At 42.1% G+C, this 22,097-nt stretch overlaps 1 protein-coding gene across 1 annotated transcript; it reads right to left on the bottom strand.

Annotated features, from left to right (window-relative positions):
• Window positions 1-6,707: 6,707 nt before the first annotated feature.
• LOC106611047 (transforming growth factor beta-3 proprotein) lies at window positions 6,708-20,659 on the bottom strand. The gene is made up of 7 exons (XM_014210876.1): window positions 19,856-20,659; window positions 11,441-11,604; window positions 10,045-10,174; window positions 9,790-9,897; window positions 8,798-8,969; window positions 8,179-8,332; window positions 6,708-7,846 (listed from the first exon to the last, which is right to left on the bottom strand). The coding sequence occupies exons 1-7, from the start codon at window positions 20,199-20,201 to the stop codon at window positions 7,688-7,690; spliced, it is 1,233 nt and encodes a 410-aa protein (XP_014066351.1). The 5' UTR covers window positions 20,202-20,659; the 3' UTR covers window positions 6,708-7,687.
• Window positions 20,660-22,097: the final 1,438 nt, after the last annotated feature.

Below are 22,097 nucleotides of genomic sequence, written 5' to 3'. Positions count from 1 at the left end.
TGTCCATTAAAATAACATAAAATTGATCGGAAATACAGTGTAGACATTGTTAATGTTGTAAATGACTATTGTAGCTGGAAACGGCAGACTTTATATGGAATATCTACATAGGCGTACAGAGGCCCATTATCAGCAACCATCAATCCTGTGTTCCAATTGCACGTTGTGTTAGCTAATCCAAGTTTATCATTTAAAGGCTAATTGATCATTAGAAAACCCTTTTACAATTATGTTAGCACAGCTGAAAACTGTTGTGCTGATTAAAGAAGCAAGACAACTGGCCTTCTATAAACTAGTTGAGTATCTGGAACATCAGCATTTGTGGGTTCGATTACAGGCTCAAAATGGCCAGAAACAATGAACTTTCTTCTGAAACTCGTCTGTCTATTCTTGTTCTGAGAAATGAAGGCTATTCCATGCGAGAAATTGCCAAGAAACTGAAGATATCGTACAACGCTGTGTACTACTCCCTTCACAGAACAGCGCAAACTGTCTCTAACCAGAATAGAAAAGGGAGTGGGAGGCCCCGGTGCACAACTGAGCAAGAGGACAAGTACATTAGTGTCTAGTTTGAGAAACAGCCGCCTCACATGAGTCCCGCACCTTGAAAGCGGCAGCTCTCCCCTTTAGCTCAGTGCGAATGTTGCCTGTAATCCATGGCTTCTTGTTGGGATATGTACGTACAGTCACTGTGGGGACGACGTTCTTGATGCACTTATTGATAAAGCCAGTGACTGATGTGGTGTACTCCTCAATACCATCGGAAGAATCCCGGAACATGTTCCAGTCTGTGCTAGCAAAACAGTCCTGTAGTTTAGCATCTGTTTCATCTGACCACTTTTTTATAGACCAAGTCACTGGTGTTTCCTGCTTTAATTTTAGTTTGTAAGCAGGAATCAGGAGGATAGAATAGGGGTCAGATTTACCAAATGGAGGGCGAGGGAGAGCTTTGTACGTGTCTCTGTGTGTGGAGTACAGGTGATCTAGAATGTTTTTCCCTCTGATTGCACATTTAACATGTTGATAGAAATTAGGTTGAACTGATTTAAGTTTCCCTGCATTAAAGTCTCCGGCCACTAGGAGGGCCACCTCTGGGTGAGCTGTTTCCTGTTTGCTTTTTATAACCTTGTCAAGGTCTTGACTATATTTCCTATTCATTTTGCAACTCATTTCATTAATGTTTTCATGGAAAACAAGGACATTTCTAAGTGACCCCAAACTCTTGAACGTTAGTATACCGTAATTTCTGGACTATTAAGCGCACCTGAATATAAGCCGCACCCACTGAATTTAAAAATAAATATTATTTTGAACATATATAAGCCACACATGTCTATAAGCCGCAGGTGCCTACCGGTACATTGAAACAAATGAACTTTACACAGGCTTTAACGAAACACGGCTTGTAACAAAAATAAATAGGCTTTAACGAAACACGGCTTGTAACAAAAATAAATAGGCTTTAACGAAACACGGCTTGTAACAACATTTTTTAAATTAGCAGTAAGCTTTAGTTGTCTTTTTGCACTGAGTCAATTCCTCACGCTGCTGTTTCCAACGTCTTATCATCGACTCATTAAGACCAAGCTCCCGTGCAGCAGCTCTATTTCCTTTTCCAACAGCCAGATCAATCGCCTTCAACTTGAAAGCTGCATCATATGCATTTCTCCGTGTCTTTGCCATGATGAGAGTGACAAAATTACTACCGTAATCAGAATGATGGGAAGTTTGAGAGCGCTCGATTTAATCTAAACAGTAAACAAAAAAGTTGTTTGACCTTAACCCGTTCGGCAATTTCATTAGTCTAATGATAGCTTCATGCCGCCAAAAAACTGAGCACCTCACAGAATGTTTTTTTGGAAGAAAAAAAATTGAAAGCGGGAAAAATACATATATTAGCCACGTCATTGTTTAAGCCGCGAGGTTCAAAGCCTGGGAAAAAAGTTGCGGCTTATAGTCCGGAATTTACGGTAGTTTGAAGTCCAATACCGACACAGCTACTGTATGTCAAAGCTGCATGCTGGAAAATCTTGGTAGAGCATTCAATGAGGGAAAAAAGTATTTGATCCCCTGCTGATTTTGTACGTTTGCCCACTGACAAAGAAATGATCAGTCTATAATTTTAATGGTAGGTTTATTTGAACAGTGAGAGACAGAATAACAACCAAAAAATCCAGAAAAAAGCATGTAAAAAATGTTATAAATTGATTTGCATTTTAATGAGGGAAATAAGTATTTGACCCCTCTGCAAAACATGACTTAGTACTTGGTGGCAAAACCCTTGTTGGCAATCACAGAGGTCAGACGTTTCTTGTTGTTGGCCACCAGGTTTGCACACATCTCAGGAGGGATTTTGTCCCACTCCTCTTTGCAGATCTTCTCCAAGTCATTAAGGGAGCCAGAAATCTTTCTGATTGAGAGGGGGTCAAATACTTATTAAAATGCAAGTCAATTTATAACATTTCTGATATGCGTTTCTTTAAATATATATATATATATATATATATATATATATATTCTGTCTCTCACTGTTCAAATAAACCTACCATTAAAATTATAGACTGATCATTTCTTTGTCAGTGGGCAAACGTACAAAATCAGTAGGGGATCAAATACTTTTTTCCCCCACTGTTGGTGGAATAGTCATTGTGGTACTCATGTGAATTTCCTTTCTTTTTCAGTTTCAGAGCAATGCCTATTCTAATTTTAAAAAAAATTGTTTTTAATATACATTCTTACTCTCCAATGAGAGAATCTACCCGCATTTGGTGTGTGGCGGTGTTAATTTCCAACCCTGCGACCAAGTAAAGACACATCACTCAAATTCTTATTTTTCAACTAGTTTCCTCACTTGGCATATTTTTTACCCAGTTGTCATGTTCAATTCAGAAAATTCTCAGGTCCTGGTTTCTCACAGTAATCTAGTATCTGTTTTGTGGCTTTTTGTTTCATTAGGTTTTGTTCTGCATTAGGCTACTATCAGGGGGAAATGGAAGGGGAATATTGGCCTTTCTCTCTTTCTTTTGCTGAGCTAGAAGAAGACGCTTCCAGCAGTCATGTCATCGGATTGGAAGTTGGGGAGATGTTTTCGCTTTCCAGCTCCGTCAGGCCCCGCAGTGTAAAAGAGCACCAAAATAAACAGTCTGCTGAGAGGGAATGAAAGGGAATACTGTTTGGGAGCACAAACACAGCAGCTCCAACTGTACTTGGAATTCCTTTTATACTGGATGCCTGGCTCTGGGCCAGGTGATATGCAAGAGGGCAAGGGGTGATGGGACAGCAGGACAGGGGCTGATGTCCAGTGGCTGCCTGGGCAGGTCCACTGATACTTGCGTTGGCCATGAAAAGTAACACAGCCCTACCAGGACAGTGTGCCAGCTGATTCCTCTCTTTCTCTCCATTGGTTTTGCACGTTCCTTTGAAACTTTATAATGTTTTGCAAATATTTCTATATCCAATACCTCAGACTATTATATTTCTAATAGTTCTCAGACTCATTCTTCTCCCTATAACAATTTAAACATCTAGCATACTGTTGCAACCATAAAATTCCATATAGAACTTTTCAAGTTTGGCTCAACTCCTCACACTATTTGTCTTTGAAATTGGCTCCAAATGCTCCTTTTTGAAGTGTAAGATACACCAGTCATCACTATGGAGTACATTCTTCCACAGCTTTTGCCCTGACCTGCTCCCACGGTAGTATAGTTTCTAACTACAGCACAATGAAGAGCGGGCCTTGAAATCACAACATTAGATGTTAACCCCACTGTAGTTATTGTGTTCATCTTCTTTCCTCTGCAGGTCTTTCTGTGTACAGCCAACTGTTTCAGGGCTACAGGACCAAGCTCAGATGACAGAGAGAGGATGGGAGCGATGCCACTCCACTTTGCCGACAGAGGTGTATCTGCATATGACCACAGGTGCATACTGGGTAGGAAACAACAGACAGATACCACCACTGTGACAGCATGACAGTATGTCTGACATCACATCAGGGCCTGTTACTACAGTATGTGAAGGAGCCGCAAACATGAAAGATAGCCTGCCCTGTCAGAAATCCCTGTGCCTGACGCAGGTCGGGATCCGTTGCACAGCCCAATACTTTCCAGTGCCCTTCTGTATCTCCCCACCACCCGGCCTCCACTCCACAACCCCTATCGCAGCAGTTGTCCTCCCTCATTCTTCCCTTGCTGTCCGTCTGCTGTCTGTCTGTCTTTTTGTCTATGCTATAGAAAGACAAACACCCAGCTGTTCCCACCAGAGCGCCCATGGGCACTAATGCTGGATCTCAGAGTATAGTCTTTATACTTTATAGCAGTTACTGTACAGCCAGGGAGAAGTGCTCCACCACTCCCCTCATTCTCCATTTAAAAACAGGTTTGCTATGTAGGCAAGTTTAGGATGGCAATAGATATCGCCTGCAATTGATCAGTATTTTAGAGATTGTCTCAATGATCTCTTGTATTATTGAGAAATGAGCAAGGAAAGGAACTCCTGTCAGGTAAGGCAGTTTTGAAGTTGTTTGGGAACCAACCACCCCCCATTCACTCATGAATTAATTTATCTGAGAGTATCACAAACAGTTTCCAATCATGTATACTGAAGAGATTCCTCTCTTCACGAAGACTTGTTATATTGGCTAGCAGGACATTTGTTTGAATGAGTTTTATTGTTGCCTTTCCAGTTCTCACTTTTACACTCCATGGTTTATCTGTACTCCACAGCATGGCTCCAACCATGTTCGTTGAGAGATACCGTCCTGGCACACCTGGTTCTAATATTTAACTGGTTGAAAAGTTGTATCAGGTTAGTTCCAACTGGGGTTGATACTAAAACCTACAGGAGGGTAGCTCACCAGGAACAATATATACCAGGCATGTTCCACTATGAACTGTAGTGATGTGCACCTGTTATTTCGCCATTCTTTGTGCGTTAGGGCTTACAGTAGTAATATACACTACCGTTCAAGAGTTTGGGGTCACTTAGAAATGTCCTTGTTTTTGAAAGAAAAGCATTTTTTGTCCATTAGAATAACATAAAATTGATCAGAAATACAGTGTAGACTGTTGTAAATGACTATCGTAGCTGGAAACGGCTGATTTGTAATGGGATATCTACAGCATCCCGGAGTCGCCTCTTCACTGTTGATGTTGAGACTGGTGTTTTGCGGGTACTATTTAATGAAGCTGCCAGTTGAGGACTTGTGAGGCGTCTGTTTCTCAAACTAGACACTCTAATGTACTTGTCTTCTTGCTCAGTTGTGCATTGGGGCCTCCCACTTCTATTTCTATTCTGGTTAGAGCCAGTTTGTGCTCTTCTGTGAAGGGAGTAGTACACAACATTGTACGAGATCTTCAGTTTCTTGGCAATTTCTCGCATGGAATAGCCTTCATTTCTCAGAACAAGAATAGACAGACGAGTTTCAGAAGAAAGTTTATTGTTTCTGGCCATTTTGAGCCTGTAATCGAACCCACAAATGCTGATGCTCCAGATACTCAACTAGTTTAAAGAAGGCCAGTTTTATTGCTTCTTTAATCAGTTCTACAGTTTTCAGCTGTGCTAACATAATTGCAAAAGGGTTTTCCAATGATCAATTCGCCTTATAAAATGATAAGCTTGGATTAGCTAACACAACATGCCATTGGAACACAGGAGTGATGGTTGCTGATAATGGGCCTCTGTACACCTATGTAGATATTCCATTCAAAATCTGCCGTTTCCAGCTAGAATAGTCATTTACAACATTAACAATGTCTACACTGTATTTCTGATACATTTTATGTTATTTTAATGGACAAAATTTTTTGCTTTTCTTTCAAAATTAAGGACATTTTCTAAGTGACCCCAAATGTTTGAACGGTACTGTAATCCTGCACTGTAATCGGCTTTAACTTTATAGTGTATTACTTTGTGATACTGTAGGCTACACAGTACCCAGTAGTTTCTGGCTGTAATGCAATGACAATGTTGACCATTTAAAGTGCGTTGGCACCTTTACAACCTGAGAGGTAAAAAGCTATTGAACGTCTGTCTCATGGCCCCTATGCTCAGAGCATATTTTTGTAGTGAACGTACTCAGGGTTTGATGTTTGATTTCGTAAACTTGTTGTTTTAGATGACTTTTTGACTGTTTTGCTTTGCTAAAAATACTTTGATTATTGTTCATTTTAACATGATGAAGACTGTGTTTCTGCATGTGATTCAGGTGTGACGTTTTGGCAGAAGTACTGTCCATTACACAGATGGTTCTCAATATTTCATTTAGATTCAGAAATGTGATTGGTGTTGATTGACAAGTACGAAACCTATGACAGCATGCTGTTATCTAGAGTAGAAACAGTGGGTTGTGCATGTATTGCAAGGTAATACTAAGTTAGTGGATTATTAATAGCTTTTTGCCTGTGTCTCCCCAACTGTTGTACTGTAAGGACCAAACAGTATGGTGACCAATAGTGACCATTTCAAAGCAAGTCCATTAATATCGGTAGCAATATGTTGATCATGCCAGTGTCTATATGTACTCTAAATGGTTTCAGTGTATATTTTTCATTTTAAAAAAAGGTTGTCAATCAAATCAGTTTATAGCACCTATGAAAGTGAACACTTTTTATCAATACACTTCAGGACTAGGACCTCAATATGAATAGCTGTATTGTTGAGCTGGGCCTAAATGCTGAATTTACACTGATATCCACAAATTATGATTACTTTCAGATAAACATTTAATAACATCTGTTCTTCCAAGACCATTTTTTTATTTAAAAAAAAAAGTGTTTAAGAGTAATAGCAATAAAAACATTTACACGTTCACTTAGTGACATTTATCGTCTTGTACAACATAAAAGTCTGCTTCATTTGAGAAAAAAATCCCTAAAAACATGATTCTGTTGCATATTAGAGGTAAACATAACCATGAAGATACGTTGTTGAATAAAAGTTGTTTTCCAGCATGTTGTATTTTTCCTAAGATACCGGTAATTTGAGTCCATCAGCATCTGTCCTAGATGAACAATGTCAGGGAGCTGTGGTGCGCAACGCGCTAGTTTCCAGCATAGACTGTCTGTTCTGTGCGTCAAGGCCTTGTGTTATGCATCCATTAAAAAGGATGGTTCTCTTTAGGAAGCAAAAGCCTGACAGAGCTTTTGCTTTAGCCCCTTTGATGTATTCATTTGCACTGTAAGTTCAGGTTCTCAGTGGGTGTCTCTTTTTGATTGCAACTACTGTATGTCCTCGAGTAGGCAGTGGTCAAGGCTCGAACAGCTTTCGTCTGTTCTTTTCCTCTGTTCAGAGGTTGGCTTTGAATGCCCGTGGTCATATGGCACAAAGGTACAGGCAGTTCAGAAGGCTGAAATATTGACAAAAGAATGAGGAAAACACTTGACGTTGAAAAGAAAAAAGCCATTGTAAAAGGCCAATAAAAAGTTATGTTGACGTTGAGATTGCTGGGTCTGGAGTGGTATTTGAAAGTCATTTGGACACACAGCCTGGGGATTGTGGGTAGAGTGGTGGGCTGCGTCTCTCTCTGCAGGCCCTCTGCGTGTGCTCGGCTGAGGAATGAGGAGGGTGGAGAGTGTTATGAGGGTGGACAGAGGTACTCTTGGTGGTGGGACAGACAGCACGCCACCCTCCACTCCCTCAGTGCCGTGCAGGTCCTGTCAGAGCCCAGTGTGCTGGGCTGGGGCCCTTAGCTGCACTTGCAGGACTTGACGATCATGTTGGAGAGCTGCTCCACCTTGGGGGTGCGGCCCACGTAGTAGAGGATGGTGAGGGGCTCCAGGTCCTGAGGCACACAGCAGGGAGAGGCAGACGCCTCAGGGTTCAGGGTGTTGTACAGACTCAGCATCTACGGAGGGATAGAGGGGATGTCAGACCAGGGACAATCACTACAAAAATCGATGTTTTTCATTTCATTTGGATAAAACATAAGTTAGACATGTAAGTTGCACTAAGACTAGGAAATGTGATGATGAACTATGGGTTGGTATTTGGTCATATTGGCATGGGAAAGCGCAGGGTATAAGATTGTGAGAGTCGAGGTGAGTGTTGTCTGTTTAGGTGTGCCAACATGCATGCTTGTAAGTGCCTGCATTCCATTGTGTCAATTAGTGTTTGTGTGGTAATAATATTTGTAGCGCAGGGTAATGAGTCATTAGTGGTGTACAAGTCGTGTCTCACCGAGCTGTGTGTGGTGTCTGCGCTCCGTAGGTAAGGGCAGGGCCCGGAGCAGAAGTTGGCATAGTATCCCTTCGGCTCGTGGATCCACCTCCAGCCCAGATGCTGGCGGAAGTCAATGTAGAGGGGTCGCACACAGCAGTTCTCCTCATAGTTACTACAGCAGGCAGGGGAGAGAGAGTGATAATTATGAAGAAATTACATACATTACCTGAAGGAGAAACACTCTGTTTCCAAGTTGGGTATATTTCACTACATGCATGCAGTCTGAGAAGCCCAGAAATACCACTGGAAGGTGTGTCCTTATTTCACTGTCGTACACTTTAATACAGGGACAGATCTCGACTTGTAATGCCTCTGCCTTTCCAAAGACTATCTGACAGCAAATTAACCAGCTTATTCATATGCGTAATGCTCCTCTGCCAAGTAAATTAGAAATGAGAGAAGACACATTGCCATTTGAGATCCACCTTGACCTACTATATTGCTTACAGGAGTAATTAGGGGCTATTCATCTATTGGACACAAATGTCTCTACTCATCCTGCAGCAAGTTTTCATCTAAATATATGACATGCACTCTAAAATGGTGATTGAATTACTAGAGTGAGGTGGTTACTTACGAGAAGCAGTAGTTGGTGTCCAGTGCTCTCTTGCGTCTGCGGGATGAGGACTGAGCGTCTAGCCTGTGAGGGGGCAGCATCATGAGGATGAGGTGAGGGAAGAGCTGCTCCTTCTGCTTCTTCAGTCTGCTGCCCAGGTCCCAGCGGCTCTCATCGTAGTCACCCTCCACACCTGCAGGAGGATGATACAGGGATGTCAGGCATTTTCCGAGGGAAGTGTCATCAGTGGATGAAATGGTACATAGACCAAGACCATTCCATTGCAATATTCCATATTCAAATTGGACAAAATTGGATCATTTGGTTAATTCAAGCTGAAGTACAGTCCTAGTCCATTAGAAAACAAAGTTCAGTTCAAATGTAAAACAAAATATATTAACAGAATTGTGCATAAGTGTGTCTGAGTCAGTTATACCAAATTTAAATTCATCACTGCTATTTTAGTCATAGTACTTTCTGTAAAGTTTTAAAAGCATTGTCTTCACTGGTGAGAGGCTGGACTTGAGACATCACCCACTCAGCCCCACTCCTCCTCCTCCTCCTCCTCCTCCACCAGTCAGAGCTGGTCCCTCTGTCTTCCCCCTGGGTTAGTGTCTGCTCATCCAATCTTCCCCTGATAGCAAAAGCAGTAGAGAACTTAGGAGAGACGCTGCCAGTGGATACGGACGCCCCTCTTAATTCGGGGCCAAGCATCTGAGCGCCGTGGAAGCACATTCCTTGTGGCCAAGCCAGTCAGGGCAGCGTTCCCAGGACCAGGGGCCCCCAATGCTAAGTGAGATACCAGACCAATTGTATTCCCATGATATTTTCTTTCTCTTATAAAAAAAAAGTGCCGAATAACTATCAACCATTGAGGCCCATGTTCACTGGATAAGACTTCAGAGGGTCTTTTTCTACATCAGAGCTCGTACGGAAAGAAAGGGGGGCTGTGAAGAGCAGTGGAAAAGCCAAAAGGATTTTCATACAAAATGAGGCATCTCGTGTCATCTGACCTTTGAACTTGACATCTAGCACCTCGTTGATGTTTTCGATGATGTCACCATTGGGGTTGAAGGTGTGGCAGGGGCAGTGCACACTGATCTCCAGGCCCAGGTTGGTCTCTGAGGGGAAGAAGAGGAGGTGGTATTTAACTTTGAGGCCATTTGTCTTTGTCCAAATGAACTTGAGTTTCCAAATACCCTTTGCTCATGCTTTGATATGCAACATATGGTATGAGACAGGGAACATTGGGGCTTTAGTCCACTCACCTCGGTACATGAGCCATTCCCTGACTGTGTCTGTGACATCGAAGGAGACCCACTCTGGCATTCCTTTGGTCAGGGCGTTCTTGCCCCCAATGTAGCGCTGCTTGGCTATGTGGTCGTCTGGCCGCAGGATCTGCATGCCAGAGGTAAGAGAGTGACCCAGCTGCATATGCTCACTCTCTCTCCCACACACACACACCAGACGGCAACCCAGCCAGCTCTGCCTGAGCCAGACGCTCCAGGATGCCCTGGGCCAAACGTCTTCTCCTCATGGAAAATGTGACTCCCTGTGTTGATATCCCCATTTTGCAAGTTAATGCCTGTGTGTAGCCCTACTGCCAATGAGAACCTGGCTGTCCCTCCCATCTGCACTTCAAACAATTGGGCTCTCAACATTTTGGGTTTCCTTACACTGGTCTAGTCTGGATGAGGCACTGCATATGGTGCTAGAGACGCCATTGATTCAGATCTCTGAGCATCTCTGAGTATGTGCTGTATACCAGCATGAAAGTGTACTTTACTCTACGTCTCAAATTGCAGGACTGAGGCATAGGATGTAGAGATCCACACTTTAAACAACACCTAAGGTTTCTGTGAACAGGGAGAGGCCAGTGAAGTTGGGGGCTTGGCGCCACAGCAGCGCCTAGTCCCACAGCAGGCTGGATAACCAGGTTCCTGAACATTGTCAGCATCTAATCTGGCTTCCTGTGGGAACAGGAGACCCAGCGAGAGAGTGCCAGCCCCTGCCAATCAGCTTCAAGCTATGTGTGGGGGCGCCGCTCCGTTTACTCCCCCAGTCAATCTGAGCTGAGCTCGGCCCTGGCCAGAGCAGAGCTCGCCTCAGGCAGTATGCGGGCTGGAGATGCTTGTCTCCCTGGCAGGAAATGTTGGCACCTGATCATGGCTCCTAGTCTCTCACTGGAGATTAATGAGGAAACTGAGCAAAGACCCATCCCTGCCACCCCACATACACCCCACAATCCCAGGACAAACACACATCATTTAAACACACAAATCCAGGTGCAGATGTCTGAATCCCCTGTTGAAAACATCTAACGGAACTTGAAGAAAGGGTGGTTGGACAAAAGCTTGGAGATTGACAGCTGTGAAAGGAGAGATAGCAAAATGGTAATCTTGAGTTTCTCAGAGTCTGCTGTAGCACACTCTTAAAGTTTTACAAATGGACTTATGCAGAATCCATTTGACTTGAGGCACATGGAATAATGATCATCACTTAAAAAGAGGAGAGAGGAATTAGGGGACCTGTATAAATAGGTGTAGACCAACACTACATGTAGACCAACACTGTCCCATGTGCATTGAGCCATGTGGGAGAATTGGATCACGACCCCCCCTGCATGCTTGAGTACAGTGGGAATGAAATAGTACATTCACACACCTGGTAGAGCTCAATCCTCTGCTCGTTCCTTTTGGCGCTAGAGTTGGGGACACGAAGGGCTCGGAACTCGGCTCTGAAGAGGTTGGTGGAGTTCTTCTCCATGGCCGAGACATTGAAGCGGAACACCTTGGAGGTGATGCCCTTGGGGCAGTAGGGAAGGTCATCTGAAGAGCAGAACACACTTGTGTCACAGACAAGGTGAGCCACCTTAAAACACTCTAATTATGCAATCCTCCCTGCTTACACACAGCAGGACTGTGACTAAAGTCATCACTCTGTACACAGCCTAAAATCTGTTTTGAAATAAAATGATTTGTCAATCTTTTATCTATCTTCTGCATTTCGTAGTGTTTGACACTATAAACAAATGTTCTTCACAACAGAAAAAATACAGTTAACCATTCTTCAACCATTGCCTGTGAATAAAACTAAGCCTTGGGCCATCTGCTTATACTTCGTGCAGTGTGAGTTAGCAACAAGTTGAAGTCCTGAAATGAAAACCAAATGTCCTATGCGTTGGTGGAACTGAATAGGCTGGTCTAAGATGGCAGGGTGCTCAACAGGTGCTCAGAAAGCTAGGACAGAAGCCAAGCATTCTCTGGACCAACCAACCAACCAAGCAGCTCAGCGCACATATGCAATCACATGCATGTAGATACAGAACACGAGTTCAATCAATGTGTTGTTTGTAAGGGAGATAGACAGTCCTCCGGTGACTGTTTGTCAGGGGGGCTGAGTGTATAACTGAGAGTTGCGCCTTAAGGTTTTCTTAGCCATCAATTGAGTAATGAAGGGGAACAAGTCCTGTCAACCTGTGTGGTGTGGTTGTGTAAGGCAGACAGTGAACTCTGCTTCAGTAGTACAGTAGTTACAGTAACAGCCACAGAACACTTCTCGATGGCCCTCTTCTGAAATACTTCCTGTTGCACTGCCAGTCAAGGAAGCGTTTATTTTTTTCCCAACCCTAATACCATTGAATCGTTTATTATTTTAACAGGCCGAGCGCATGCAGTGTTGAGCAAAACAAGAACACGGCAAGCGTTTTACGAGCAAAGTGGAAACACTAATTTACAGCCAAGCCATCGCTAATTTATTACCCCAAGCCTGAGCTTTAATAGAGACCCTGTGATTCTCTGTGGTGTTTAACAAGGACATTGCACCTTTGGTTGACATCTAGATTTGTTTATAACAATGGAGAAGGATGTTTGTGTATAATGGATTGTGAGCTTATACGTCTACCTAAACTTCCTATGACCTGTAATCCTATTTCACTGCGGCTTTGCCATTATCCGATATTTCCATTGAATGTTTTTTCCCCCCCCACTTTTTTCAAGTGACCTTTTCAGTCTTGACTCTTCACCCCTAGCCAAATATCTGTCCTGTGCTTCCTCACAATCTATAAGGGCTCAGTACTCCCTTGGCCTGTCCCACACACCCTTTCTCTCTCGTCTCCTGTGTCCCTCTGCCTCCCCCACAGAAGGTGGAAAGCCCCACTTTGAGAGGAGATTTGAAATTCTAATCAAGTCTTTAGTTTCCTTTTGGATGACCTCATTTTTCCCATTGCAATGGTTTTAGGTGGATTTCGCATTAAGGCTTATTTTTGCCAAGGGTCTGAAGGTAATTTGTTCCATGGCTGTGAGTGCAGGGGAGAGCTAGTATAATTAGAGTGAAATACACAGCAGGATAATTGACAGTCTCTCTCCTCTCCATTATCAGATCTGGTTCTAAGGCCAGCAGTGTGAGGATGCTGATATCAGCAGAATCTGGACCTGAACTCTATCTGGAACAACCAAAACATGCCCCAAAGAGCTTCTCTGGGCCCTCAAAATAGATTATTTATCAATGCGACAAACTTTTATTACATTGTAGCCCTCCCCATTTCTCAAGGTTGTGCACTGTTCTTTCGAGAGTCATTGTGAAAATAGTAACTGTTTTTTGTGTGTGTAATAACAAACCGTAAACAGGTATCACAGTTACATACTACAAACAAAGTACTATTTAGAATTGTATATCTACACTGTAATTACACTAATCACCTGCCTATGTAACTACATGGTTTTCATGGCACTTAACATGAAGTGGTACAAACACCTCTCCCACTTTCCCCAAGGGACTGGAACTGAGGTCCTGCTTTTTGTAACCTCTCTCTTTTTTTGGCAGTATGTTGGCAATGACTTCCATGGAGTCTGGACTGTGGAGCTGAGAAAGCTGACTTCTGAGGACCAGTTGGAAACCATCCACTAACACCTTGACAGAAGTGTGATGTAGTCAAAATGTTGAGCAGTTGACCAGATATATTTATGTACTCAACTCTTAACCTACGAAGTCCGGAGCCTGCTGGTTTTCTATCCACATGATAATGAATTGCACACACCTGGTGTCCCAGGTTTAAATCAGTCCCTGATTAGGGGGGAACAATGAAGAAATGCAGTGGAACTGGCTTAGAGGTCCAGAGTTGAGTTTGAGGGTTCTAGGTCAATAACATGGTCAATAGAAGAGTCTTAGGTAAGGGTTGCAACAGTAGTGAAACCCTCCACATAGGAAGGCCTAGGGACAGACTTCAAATATCTCTGCTCTAAAGCTTCTCATAAAGCTTCCACCCCAGACAGACACTGCTCCCCCTGCGCCCCCCTCCACCCTCTGCTTCCTGTGTCTGGGATGCCCCATCACACTAGCTCCTCCCTACCCTGGCAGGTGACATCACATAGAAGCTCCCAGCAATCAGCCTGTTCCCAGTGCTATGATGTCAGTCTCTCCAAAGCTATGTGAAGGTAAACAAAGGAAATGGGAAGCATGGAAAGCAGGTGCTGGTCAGCTGCTGAGGAGTCTGGACCTTGTTTATCAGTGAAAAATGGCAACGGCGCTGCAAAAACTGGTATTATAATGCATTTAAATTACCTATCAAACTAATCTTATAAGACTTATCTGGCTTATCCAGAAGGCCATAAATATTAATGTTTTTCAACTAACGTTTCCATCTTAAAAAAATAAGTAACCAATCATGCTTTCTAATCTGTCAATAAAATAATATAGCTAACTCCAGATGACTAAATGTAATAACCTGAACAGTAAATTCCAAATTCTTGCAACTGAAGTACTGATCCTGCTCATAGAAATATACTGTCAAAGGTTTGCTCACCTGTGTGTGGTACTATCATTTAACCCTTGTGTTGTCTTAAGGGTAAAACATGACCCGCCACTATGTTTAACGGCAGAGAAAACCCCCTAAATTATATTTCTTCAACTTGAAATTTTATGACTTTTCCTAGAGTGACCCCAACATTAGAAAAAGTGAAACATCGCCTTTGTATAGCTTTCATGGAAATATGAACACCACCAGGGTACAAAGATTGTCTTAGGGTCATTTTTGACCCGGCAGTTAAAATCATTTACACAACACACACACAAAAAGAGAAATTGAGATTGTGTGCTACTGATTGAACTCAGCCAGCAGCTCCTGAAGAGGAAGATCACCATGGTTGGCACAGTTAGAAAGAACAAGCATGAGCTCCCCACTGCACTCCTCGCAACAAGGGGGAAGAGAGACCTTCTCATCAAAGTTTGCCTTCACCCCCACCACCACTCTAGTTTCTTACCTCCCAAAGAGGAACAAGAATGTGGTCCTCCTGAGCACACTGCACAAAACAGCTGAGATCAGTGATCATGAGGACAGGAAGCCAGCCATCATCCTGGACTACAACCACAACAAAAGGAGGCATGGACAACCTGGACAAGGTGATTGAAACTTCCAGCTGCAGGAGGATGACTGCCCACTGGCCCCTGGTCATCTTCCATAACATCATTGATGTGTCCTCATACAATGCCTTCGTGATATGGAACAAGATCAACCCTACCTGGATGACTGATAAGCGGAACAAGTGGAGGTTGTTCCTGGAGCAGCTGGGAAAGGCACTTGTAACCCCACACATTCAAAGGGAGCACCTCCCCCGCACAGCAGCCTCTGCAGCGCTTGTGAAAACTGTTCAGGGGGCTGAATCTTGTCCTGATCCACCCGAGGCTGCAGCTGGGGCAGGCAAGAGGAGGAGATGCCAATTCTTCCCCCAAAGGACAAATACTTTGTGCTGCACATGTGAGAAATACATCTGCAAAATCCATGCACACACACTTGCATACTGTCCTATATGTGCTAATTAGAGTTGACTGATTTATGTTCTTCACGTTTTTGTATCTATTTTATTCTTATTGCTGTTGCTTATACACCTTGTGGGTGGGGCAATGGTTTAAAAAAATGGGAGAAGACTAGTATTTTGTAGTTGAATTCCTCATTGTACAGTATATAATAATATATCACTATGTTGCCAAAAAAGTTCAAGACTTATTGTTTCCCTTCAATAAAATGCATTCAAAACTACTTTATGCACATTTCTGCTACTTTCTTAGGCTATACAAGTGCTATCTCTTGCTAAAAACATTGTTTACACCTATGCAGTACCTTTAGCAATAATAATAAACCTCTACTTTAGTAAAGAACACAATTATGACAGGTGTGTTGTAATAAAAACGAGTGGTTGTCCACTGACTAAATGCAGTCTTTCTGTGTTGTGAAGAGGGAAAACCCAGATATTCACAAAGTTTGATGAATGACAGGTTGTTTCTTCATGAAAAATAGATTTGGGGTTTAAAATTCAATTAAGCTGCTTTATTTTAGGGGTTTAGTGAAGGCGAGTCATTTTTTACCCTTAGGACAAGGGGAGTATACAGAATATTAAGACTACACAAGGGTTAAACACAATGCTTTAGTGTGGACCAGGCCCTCCTGTCCTGAGTAAGTCTCTACACATGGAGCCTGTGGCTGACTGCGTTAGATGAGATAATGTGATGGAGTTCTCTGCTGAAGTAAGACAGCTTTTTTCCACTTGATCAAGGATGAAGAGGGAAAAATGGCTGGGGGGGGGGGCGGCGTCTTTCGGAATGGACCAGAGAACTCTGTGTCTGTTTGCCTGGGATGACATCACTTTTCTACTATTCCATATATCAGAAACACTGCTGTCCTCAGCTCCGGTCCACATCCTTCTCCTATCCTCCCAACGATGAATCAATGATTGCCATATGCCAGACCGACCACTCATTACAAGCTTTTCTTCTAAAGAAACCTGTCTCTGCCTAATTTTCAGCTATGAGAGCCAACAGGTGGTTTTCTTAGATGGTTCAATGGTTGTCTTTGGACAGTCTTACTATGTTAAGGCAAACATAAAGACAGTGAATGAGTGCTAATATATGTGGAGGAGTCAGTACAACTGGAGTTCAGTACCCAAACCAAACCTAGGACTGGGTGCTGTGGATTATGGAGATGCTTGGCCCTTGTGTCGTTAGTTTGGCTCCTCTACCAGTGTTTGCCAAATGGCTCCCATCTGCACTTGTCATATCCACAGCTTTACTGTTTATAAACACTGTTTATATTCAGAGATACCTAACTAGTGGTACAATGAGTATTTTGGCAAATTATTCTAGCTATTAAAGCATATGAGTCTGGGAGGAAAAATCTCTGCTTCATCTTACACAGCCCTGTATATGAATAATAAAAAGAGTGAAAAAGCACCACTGACAATAATCCAAGACATTCCCACTTTCCAAAGAGAGTGTATGTATAACCCATTATATTATGGAAATGGATTTAAAATATGCCTTACTGTATTACTGTGGTTGCTCGTTCTAAGATTTCTATATTTCTTAATTCCTTTCTTTTTATTTTGGGGATTTCAAAATCAAATCAAACTTTTTGTCACATGTGCCGAATACAACAAGTGTAGACTTTACCGTGAAATGCTTCCTTACAAGCCCTTAAACAACAGTGCAGTTCAACAAGAGTTAAGAAAATATTTACCAAGACCAAAATAAAAAGTTTTAATAAAAAGTAACACAGTAACAATAACGAGGCTATATACAGGGGGTACCGGTACCGAGTCAGTGTGCGGGGCTACAGGATAGTTGAGGTAATTTGTACATGTAGGTGGGGGTGAAGTGACTATGCATAGATTTCTGTGTATTGTTTTGTATTGTTAGGTATTAATGCACTGATGGAGCTAGGGACATAAGCAGTTCGCTACACCCACGATAACGTCTGTAAAATATGTGTACGCAACCAATAACATTAGATTTTGGTGACAGACATTACACTCACTGATACTTCTTATGAAAATGACATAATGGAAAGTGAAGGGAAGAGAAAAGTGGTTATTCGTCCAAACTGCAGGCCTTGTTAATGAGAGGATAAACTCTCTCCCTCCCTTACACCCTCCAGAGTAGACTGTATCTGGATATTAACAAATAAAACGATTAAACAAACAAAAAACAGGGACAAAAAAGTGCATTGTAGGCTACATTTACATAAGTGTATGAAAAAGAATTAGTCTAGCTCCATAGCCAATGAGTGACAACTGTAGCCTATAGGCCCTGTTTATTTACTTTGATCATGATTGACAGGGTGACGTGACTTGGGCTCCTGACCATGACTGGTGCAGCCCACAGCTCACACATCAGACCTCTGTTTGTTTTGCGGACTCTAAGGCAGTGGCGTAGCCATAAATTAGTTGGTGGGTGGGACTGCAGAAATTTGGGTGGACCCTAAAAAGCAGCCAACTTTGTACACATTTTGCCATGGGGCACATAGAAAAATGTGCAGCTTTATTGCTAATCTCATGCTATTCTCTACACATTTTGCAATGAGGCTGAGAGAAAATGTTGCTTTTTTAAAGCTAATTAAAGACAAAATATAGGTGTGTTGACTGTGATAAAGTCACAGGATTATGAGCTGTCTTGTTTACTAAATGAACAAATGAAATAGGCAGTGGTATGATGTATATAGCCATAGACGCACTGTGACATATGCCTCAATTAAGTCATATTTGTGGCTTATTGGGGGTGTGGCTTTGTTAGTTTTTTTTGGCAACCCATTCGGTGAGAGTGAATGTCATTCCAGGTCATCTGTTCTGTTATATTTCATCAAATCTGACTAACACAGTGAATTGCTTGCTATGAATTTGATCTGATGGTGTTTGCTTGTTTAGATAAAAATACCAATAATGTCTTGTTTGGAACATTGACAAGTAAAGAGCACCAGTCCCTACACCCCTAGACCAAGGTGGTTGTAGTAGTTATTATTTTGAGAGTCAGATACACTAATGGGACCCAGGAAACAGATTTGACACAGGGGCCTGAGCTGTTGCCAGAAGAAGCTCTGCTCGGTCTTTGAATAGCATGAAACACCTGCCATCTTGATCTTAAAGTAGTAACATGATGCAATGATCCAGCCCCTGAACAGCGAATAGGCCTGCTTCCAAGTCTTCCACTTAGTAAACAATTCCCTTCCTGAGAAAACTCACTGCAATAGAGGCAAGCTTCCAATAAACCTCTCACTCTGATTAGACTGGAACAATCAGTTGTGGGTGGTATATACAGGTAACGCCAACTGGGATGAGCAATTTTGCTCTAGTGCACAAGCCAATTTGCAGCTGAATTAGCTGTGTTTTAACGTTTCAATAGAGCCAATATCTTATTTTTTGCTGTAGTGTACACAATACATAATCAAACAATTGATCAAAAAAGGTTTTAGATAAATGCATATTTGGACTAGGGAAAGAAAGGGTAATTGGAACAGTGGTTGGAGGAAAGCTAAAATCGATGGAGTCCTAGAAAAAAATTGTTCCAATGGCATCTATTGTGCGCTATCTAGTGTGCGCTATTGGGAGTTCCCATGGCTTTTGAGTGAGATATGAGGGAGGAATGGCGCTTACAGTGTGCGTTTAAATTGTGTTGGCCAATTCATCTCAGGCGGATGGAACACACCCCAAGCGAAGGTGTTCTTGCGTTCTTTAGTATAATTTGTTAATAACATTTCCTCTACGTGTTTGCAGTATTTCGCCTATGCTGCAGATCTACGGGTGCTTTTATAATTTCATTCCGCTGTAATTAACATATGACCAGTTAAAGGGAGACAATGACAAATTCTATAAATAAAACACAGACAAATTGCATTGCACACATCTCTGTACTCTGGAGGGGAGTCAGAAGAATTATATTTTAAAGCGGAATAAAAAAAAAATGGCTGAATTGGCTTCTTCGGGAAATCATAAAAAGTTGTCTTGTTTCTTTATTGGAAAGGTATGCTTCTCGATTATTTTCACAAATTGTCACTCTAAACTGATATTACATGCATGCGCTGCTCACCAGCTGTGGCATTCAGGTTAAGAAATGACGCATCATCAGACCTGGACTGCTTAGACTTTCACCATGGAACAATGGGCTATTTACATTTAACAATCAGGCTTTTGATCAGTAGGATACCTAACATAATAGAAGCCACGGTGGCAACACGATCAGCTGTTTGGTAGGATCATGATAGAAAAATGGCCTGCATGGGTAAAACGCGTAAATAGATACATGAACATTACTTACTGTTTTCTGGTGGTCCATTAATCATATTGAACTTGTAAATCTCTTTGGCGTAATATTCAGTCTCCGTGTTATCCTGTCCACAACTTTGCTGTCTGTCTCTCCCCAACTCCTCGATCAGCTCCTTCGTACTGTTATAGAGCGCCAGCACCTGAAACGGTACCTGATTCGGACCCACTGTCTGCGGCGGGCTGGTCATTCGAAGTTTACTAAGAATCTGTCCTCGGATTGCCTCTACTCTCTTTTTCTTTATGTGGTCTATGTCCACAGTGGTGCAAGTGGATAGTGACAAAGTCATTGTCACACAGTTCAACAGGAGGAAAAACAGAAGTGCTTTGCCCAAATGCATATTTCTATCTGCCCTTGCTTAGCTAATAATATGATGAAATGTTTTTAAAAGTATGGTAAACGGGAAACAGAAAAATACACCAAATAATATGGACTAGATTCCAGGAGAAATGTTACCCTCTATCTTTGCATTAAAGTGGTCAACGAGTTTTCCCCCGAGGAATCCCATCTTGTCAAGATAGGGCTAGTGTCATCTGGGTGCTAACCCGCTATGCATTCCAAGAATAGTCCAGATCATTCTTGAAATTGTATCTTATCTGAGACCCCTTTTCATTCAACCTGTTGTCTTTCTGTTCTTCATATGTTCTGTCACAACCTTGACATCTTCCGTTTTCTCTCTTCATTAGTTCATCATGACAAAATTAACTTTCTCCATTGCTTTTTATTTTTCATCAACTGTTGCTGGTGTTAAGTCAGTGCCGGTCTCCCTCGCGCTCCTGCCCGTTTTGCACAACCAGAGTCTCGTACTCAATGGGCGCGCAGTCCTTTCACTGATATTTTATAGTAAACGGTATTTGTGACGTTTGGGAAGGAGGGGCTGCAGATCATAATTGCACAAGTACATTTCGGGGAGAAGCATTTCACACTATGATTATGTCTGCCTATCTGGAGGCCATGTGCCAAGTATTACAGATAAATAAACAACGTATTTTGTTTGCGATTGGACTTTGTAGTATTTATTCAATTTATACAAATACTAGCCTACGCTGTCACTTCAGGTCATGAAATAGTTTCGGGTCACACAAGAGCAGCGTACATTTTCAAGAAGTGAGAGTATGCCCCCTAGTGGATATGTGAAGCTAATGTGGAAAACATGAGGGGGAAAACCAAACCACTGCATATTACTTGATTTTCATATCATTTACTGATAGAATAGGCGTACTTCTGTCATACCTTTATAATTAGCCTGTATGCTGACAGTATTGGTTGGTGATTGAAAATCTAATCATGTTTCTCTGTAGGCCTATATCATTTTAACTTTATGTAGTTTTATCTCTGTTTGGATTGTTGTTTGTTATAACACAGGGCACCATTGAAAAATAGATCCTGGTCTCAAATGGGATTCTCTGTATAAATAAAGGGTAAATAAAATAAAAGTTTGAGTTATTGGGTCTGAGACATAATGTCCAACAAGTGCCTATGTCCTTCAACTTTGCTAAAGTTGTTTGTCGAATTATTAATACAATCTAATGTCAGCAATGTCGCTTTTGATGTAAAACTATACTCAGCAAGCTTCCCTAGGGACTGCATGATAGGATATTTTACATTGCAGAAATCTCTACCACTAAAATGTATTGAGACGCAGCATGATTCTTTTTAGGTCATGAATGACATGAACATATATAGTGGTATGAAGTCACTGGTGTAGTTGCAGGGAGAGATTCCATATCAGTATCTCTATATATGGAACTCCAAAGGGCTTAAATCAACATTTACTGGAAATAATCTAGTAAATAATACTGAACCTCCAGTTGCTGGCATACGCCCAACTGTCCATTGACTAACAAAAATAAACTGCGGTTCAGATGCCATGAACTCATATAAGTTATACCAAAACTTTTACAGCGATGCCAGACTACAGGGCATATAAGGCTATGGATAACAAAGTTAATACGGGCTCTTTTCCTGACTGATAATTGGCTCAAATTATGACGACGAAAAAGACAATGTAAGCCTACATAGCATGTTTCCATATTGTTTCTGGGCTAATTGCCTGACTTTATCTACCTAACGTTACATTTAATTTGGGCGCTAGCTAGCTACATAGCATTCATTCCGCCATTTTATTGTTGCTAGGTAACCTTAGCTAGTGTTTATAAACCTTTTCAACGGTCGAAACAATAACACGTTCTATAGGCACGCGCAACCAGGTTCCCCAGTCTACATCATGTGCTGC

This window comes from Salmo salar, chromosome ssa09 (genome assembly GCF_905237065.1).
Source record: "Salmo salar chromosome ssa09, Ssal_v3.1, whole genome shotgun sequence".
Classification (NCBI taxonomy): Eukaryota; Metazoa; Chordata; class Actinopteri; order Salmoniformes; family Salmonidae; genus Salmo; species Salmo salar.
Note: the sequence above shows the minus strand (reverse complement) of the source record. Positions and strands in the feature narration are given on the sequence as shown.

What these genes read in the sequence shown, in the direction of transcription:
- LOC106611047 (XM_014210876.1), bottom strand. Translation starts at nt 20,201, where the DNA reads ATGCATTTGGGCAAAGCACTTCTGTTTTTCCTCCTGTTGAACTGTGTG. An exon ending in AGAGGATTGAGCTCTACCAG is followed by an intron (nt 10,175 to 11,440) that starts GTGTGTGAATGT and finishes TCTGGCATGCAG; the next exon opens with ATCCTGCGGCCAGACGACCA. An exon ending in GGAATGGCTCATGTACCGAG is followed by an intron (nt 9,898 to 10,044) that starts GTGAGTGGACTA and finishes TCTTCCCCTCAG; the next exon opens with AGACCAACCTGGGCCTGGAG.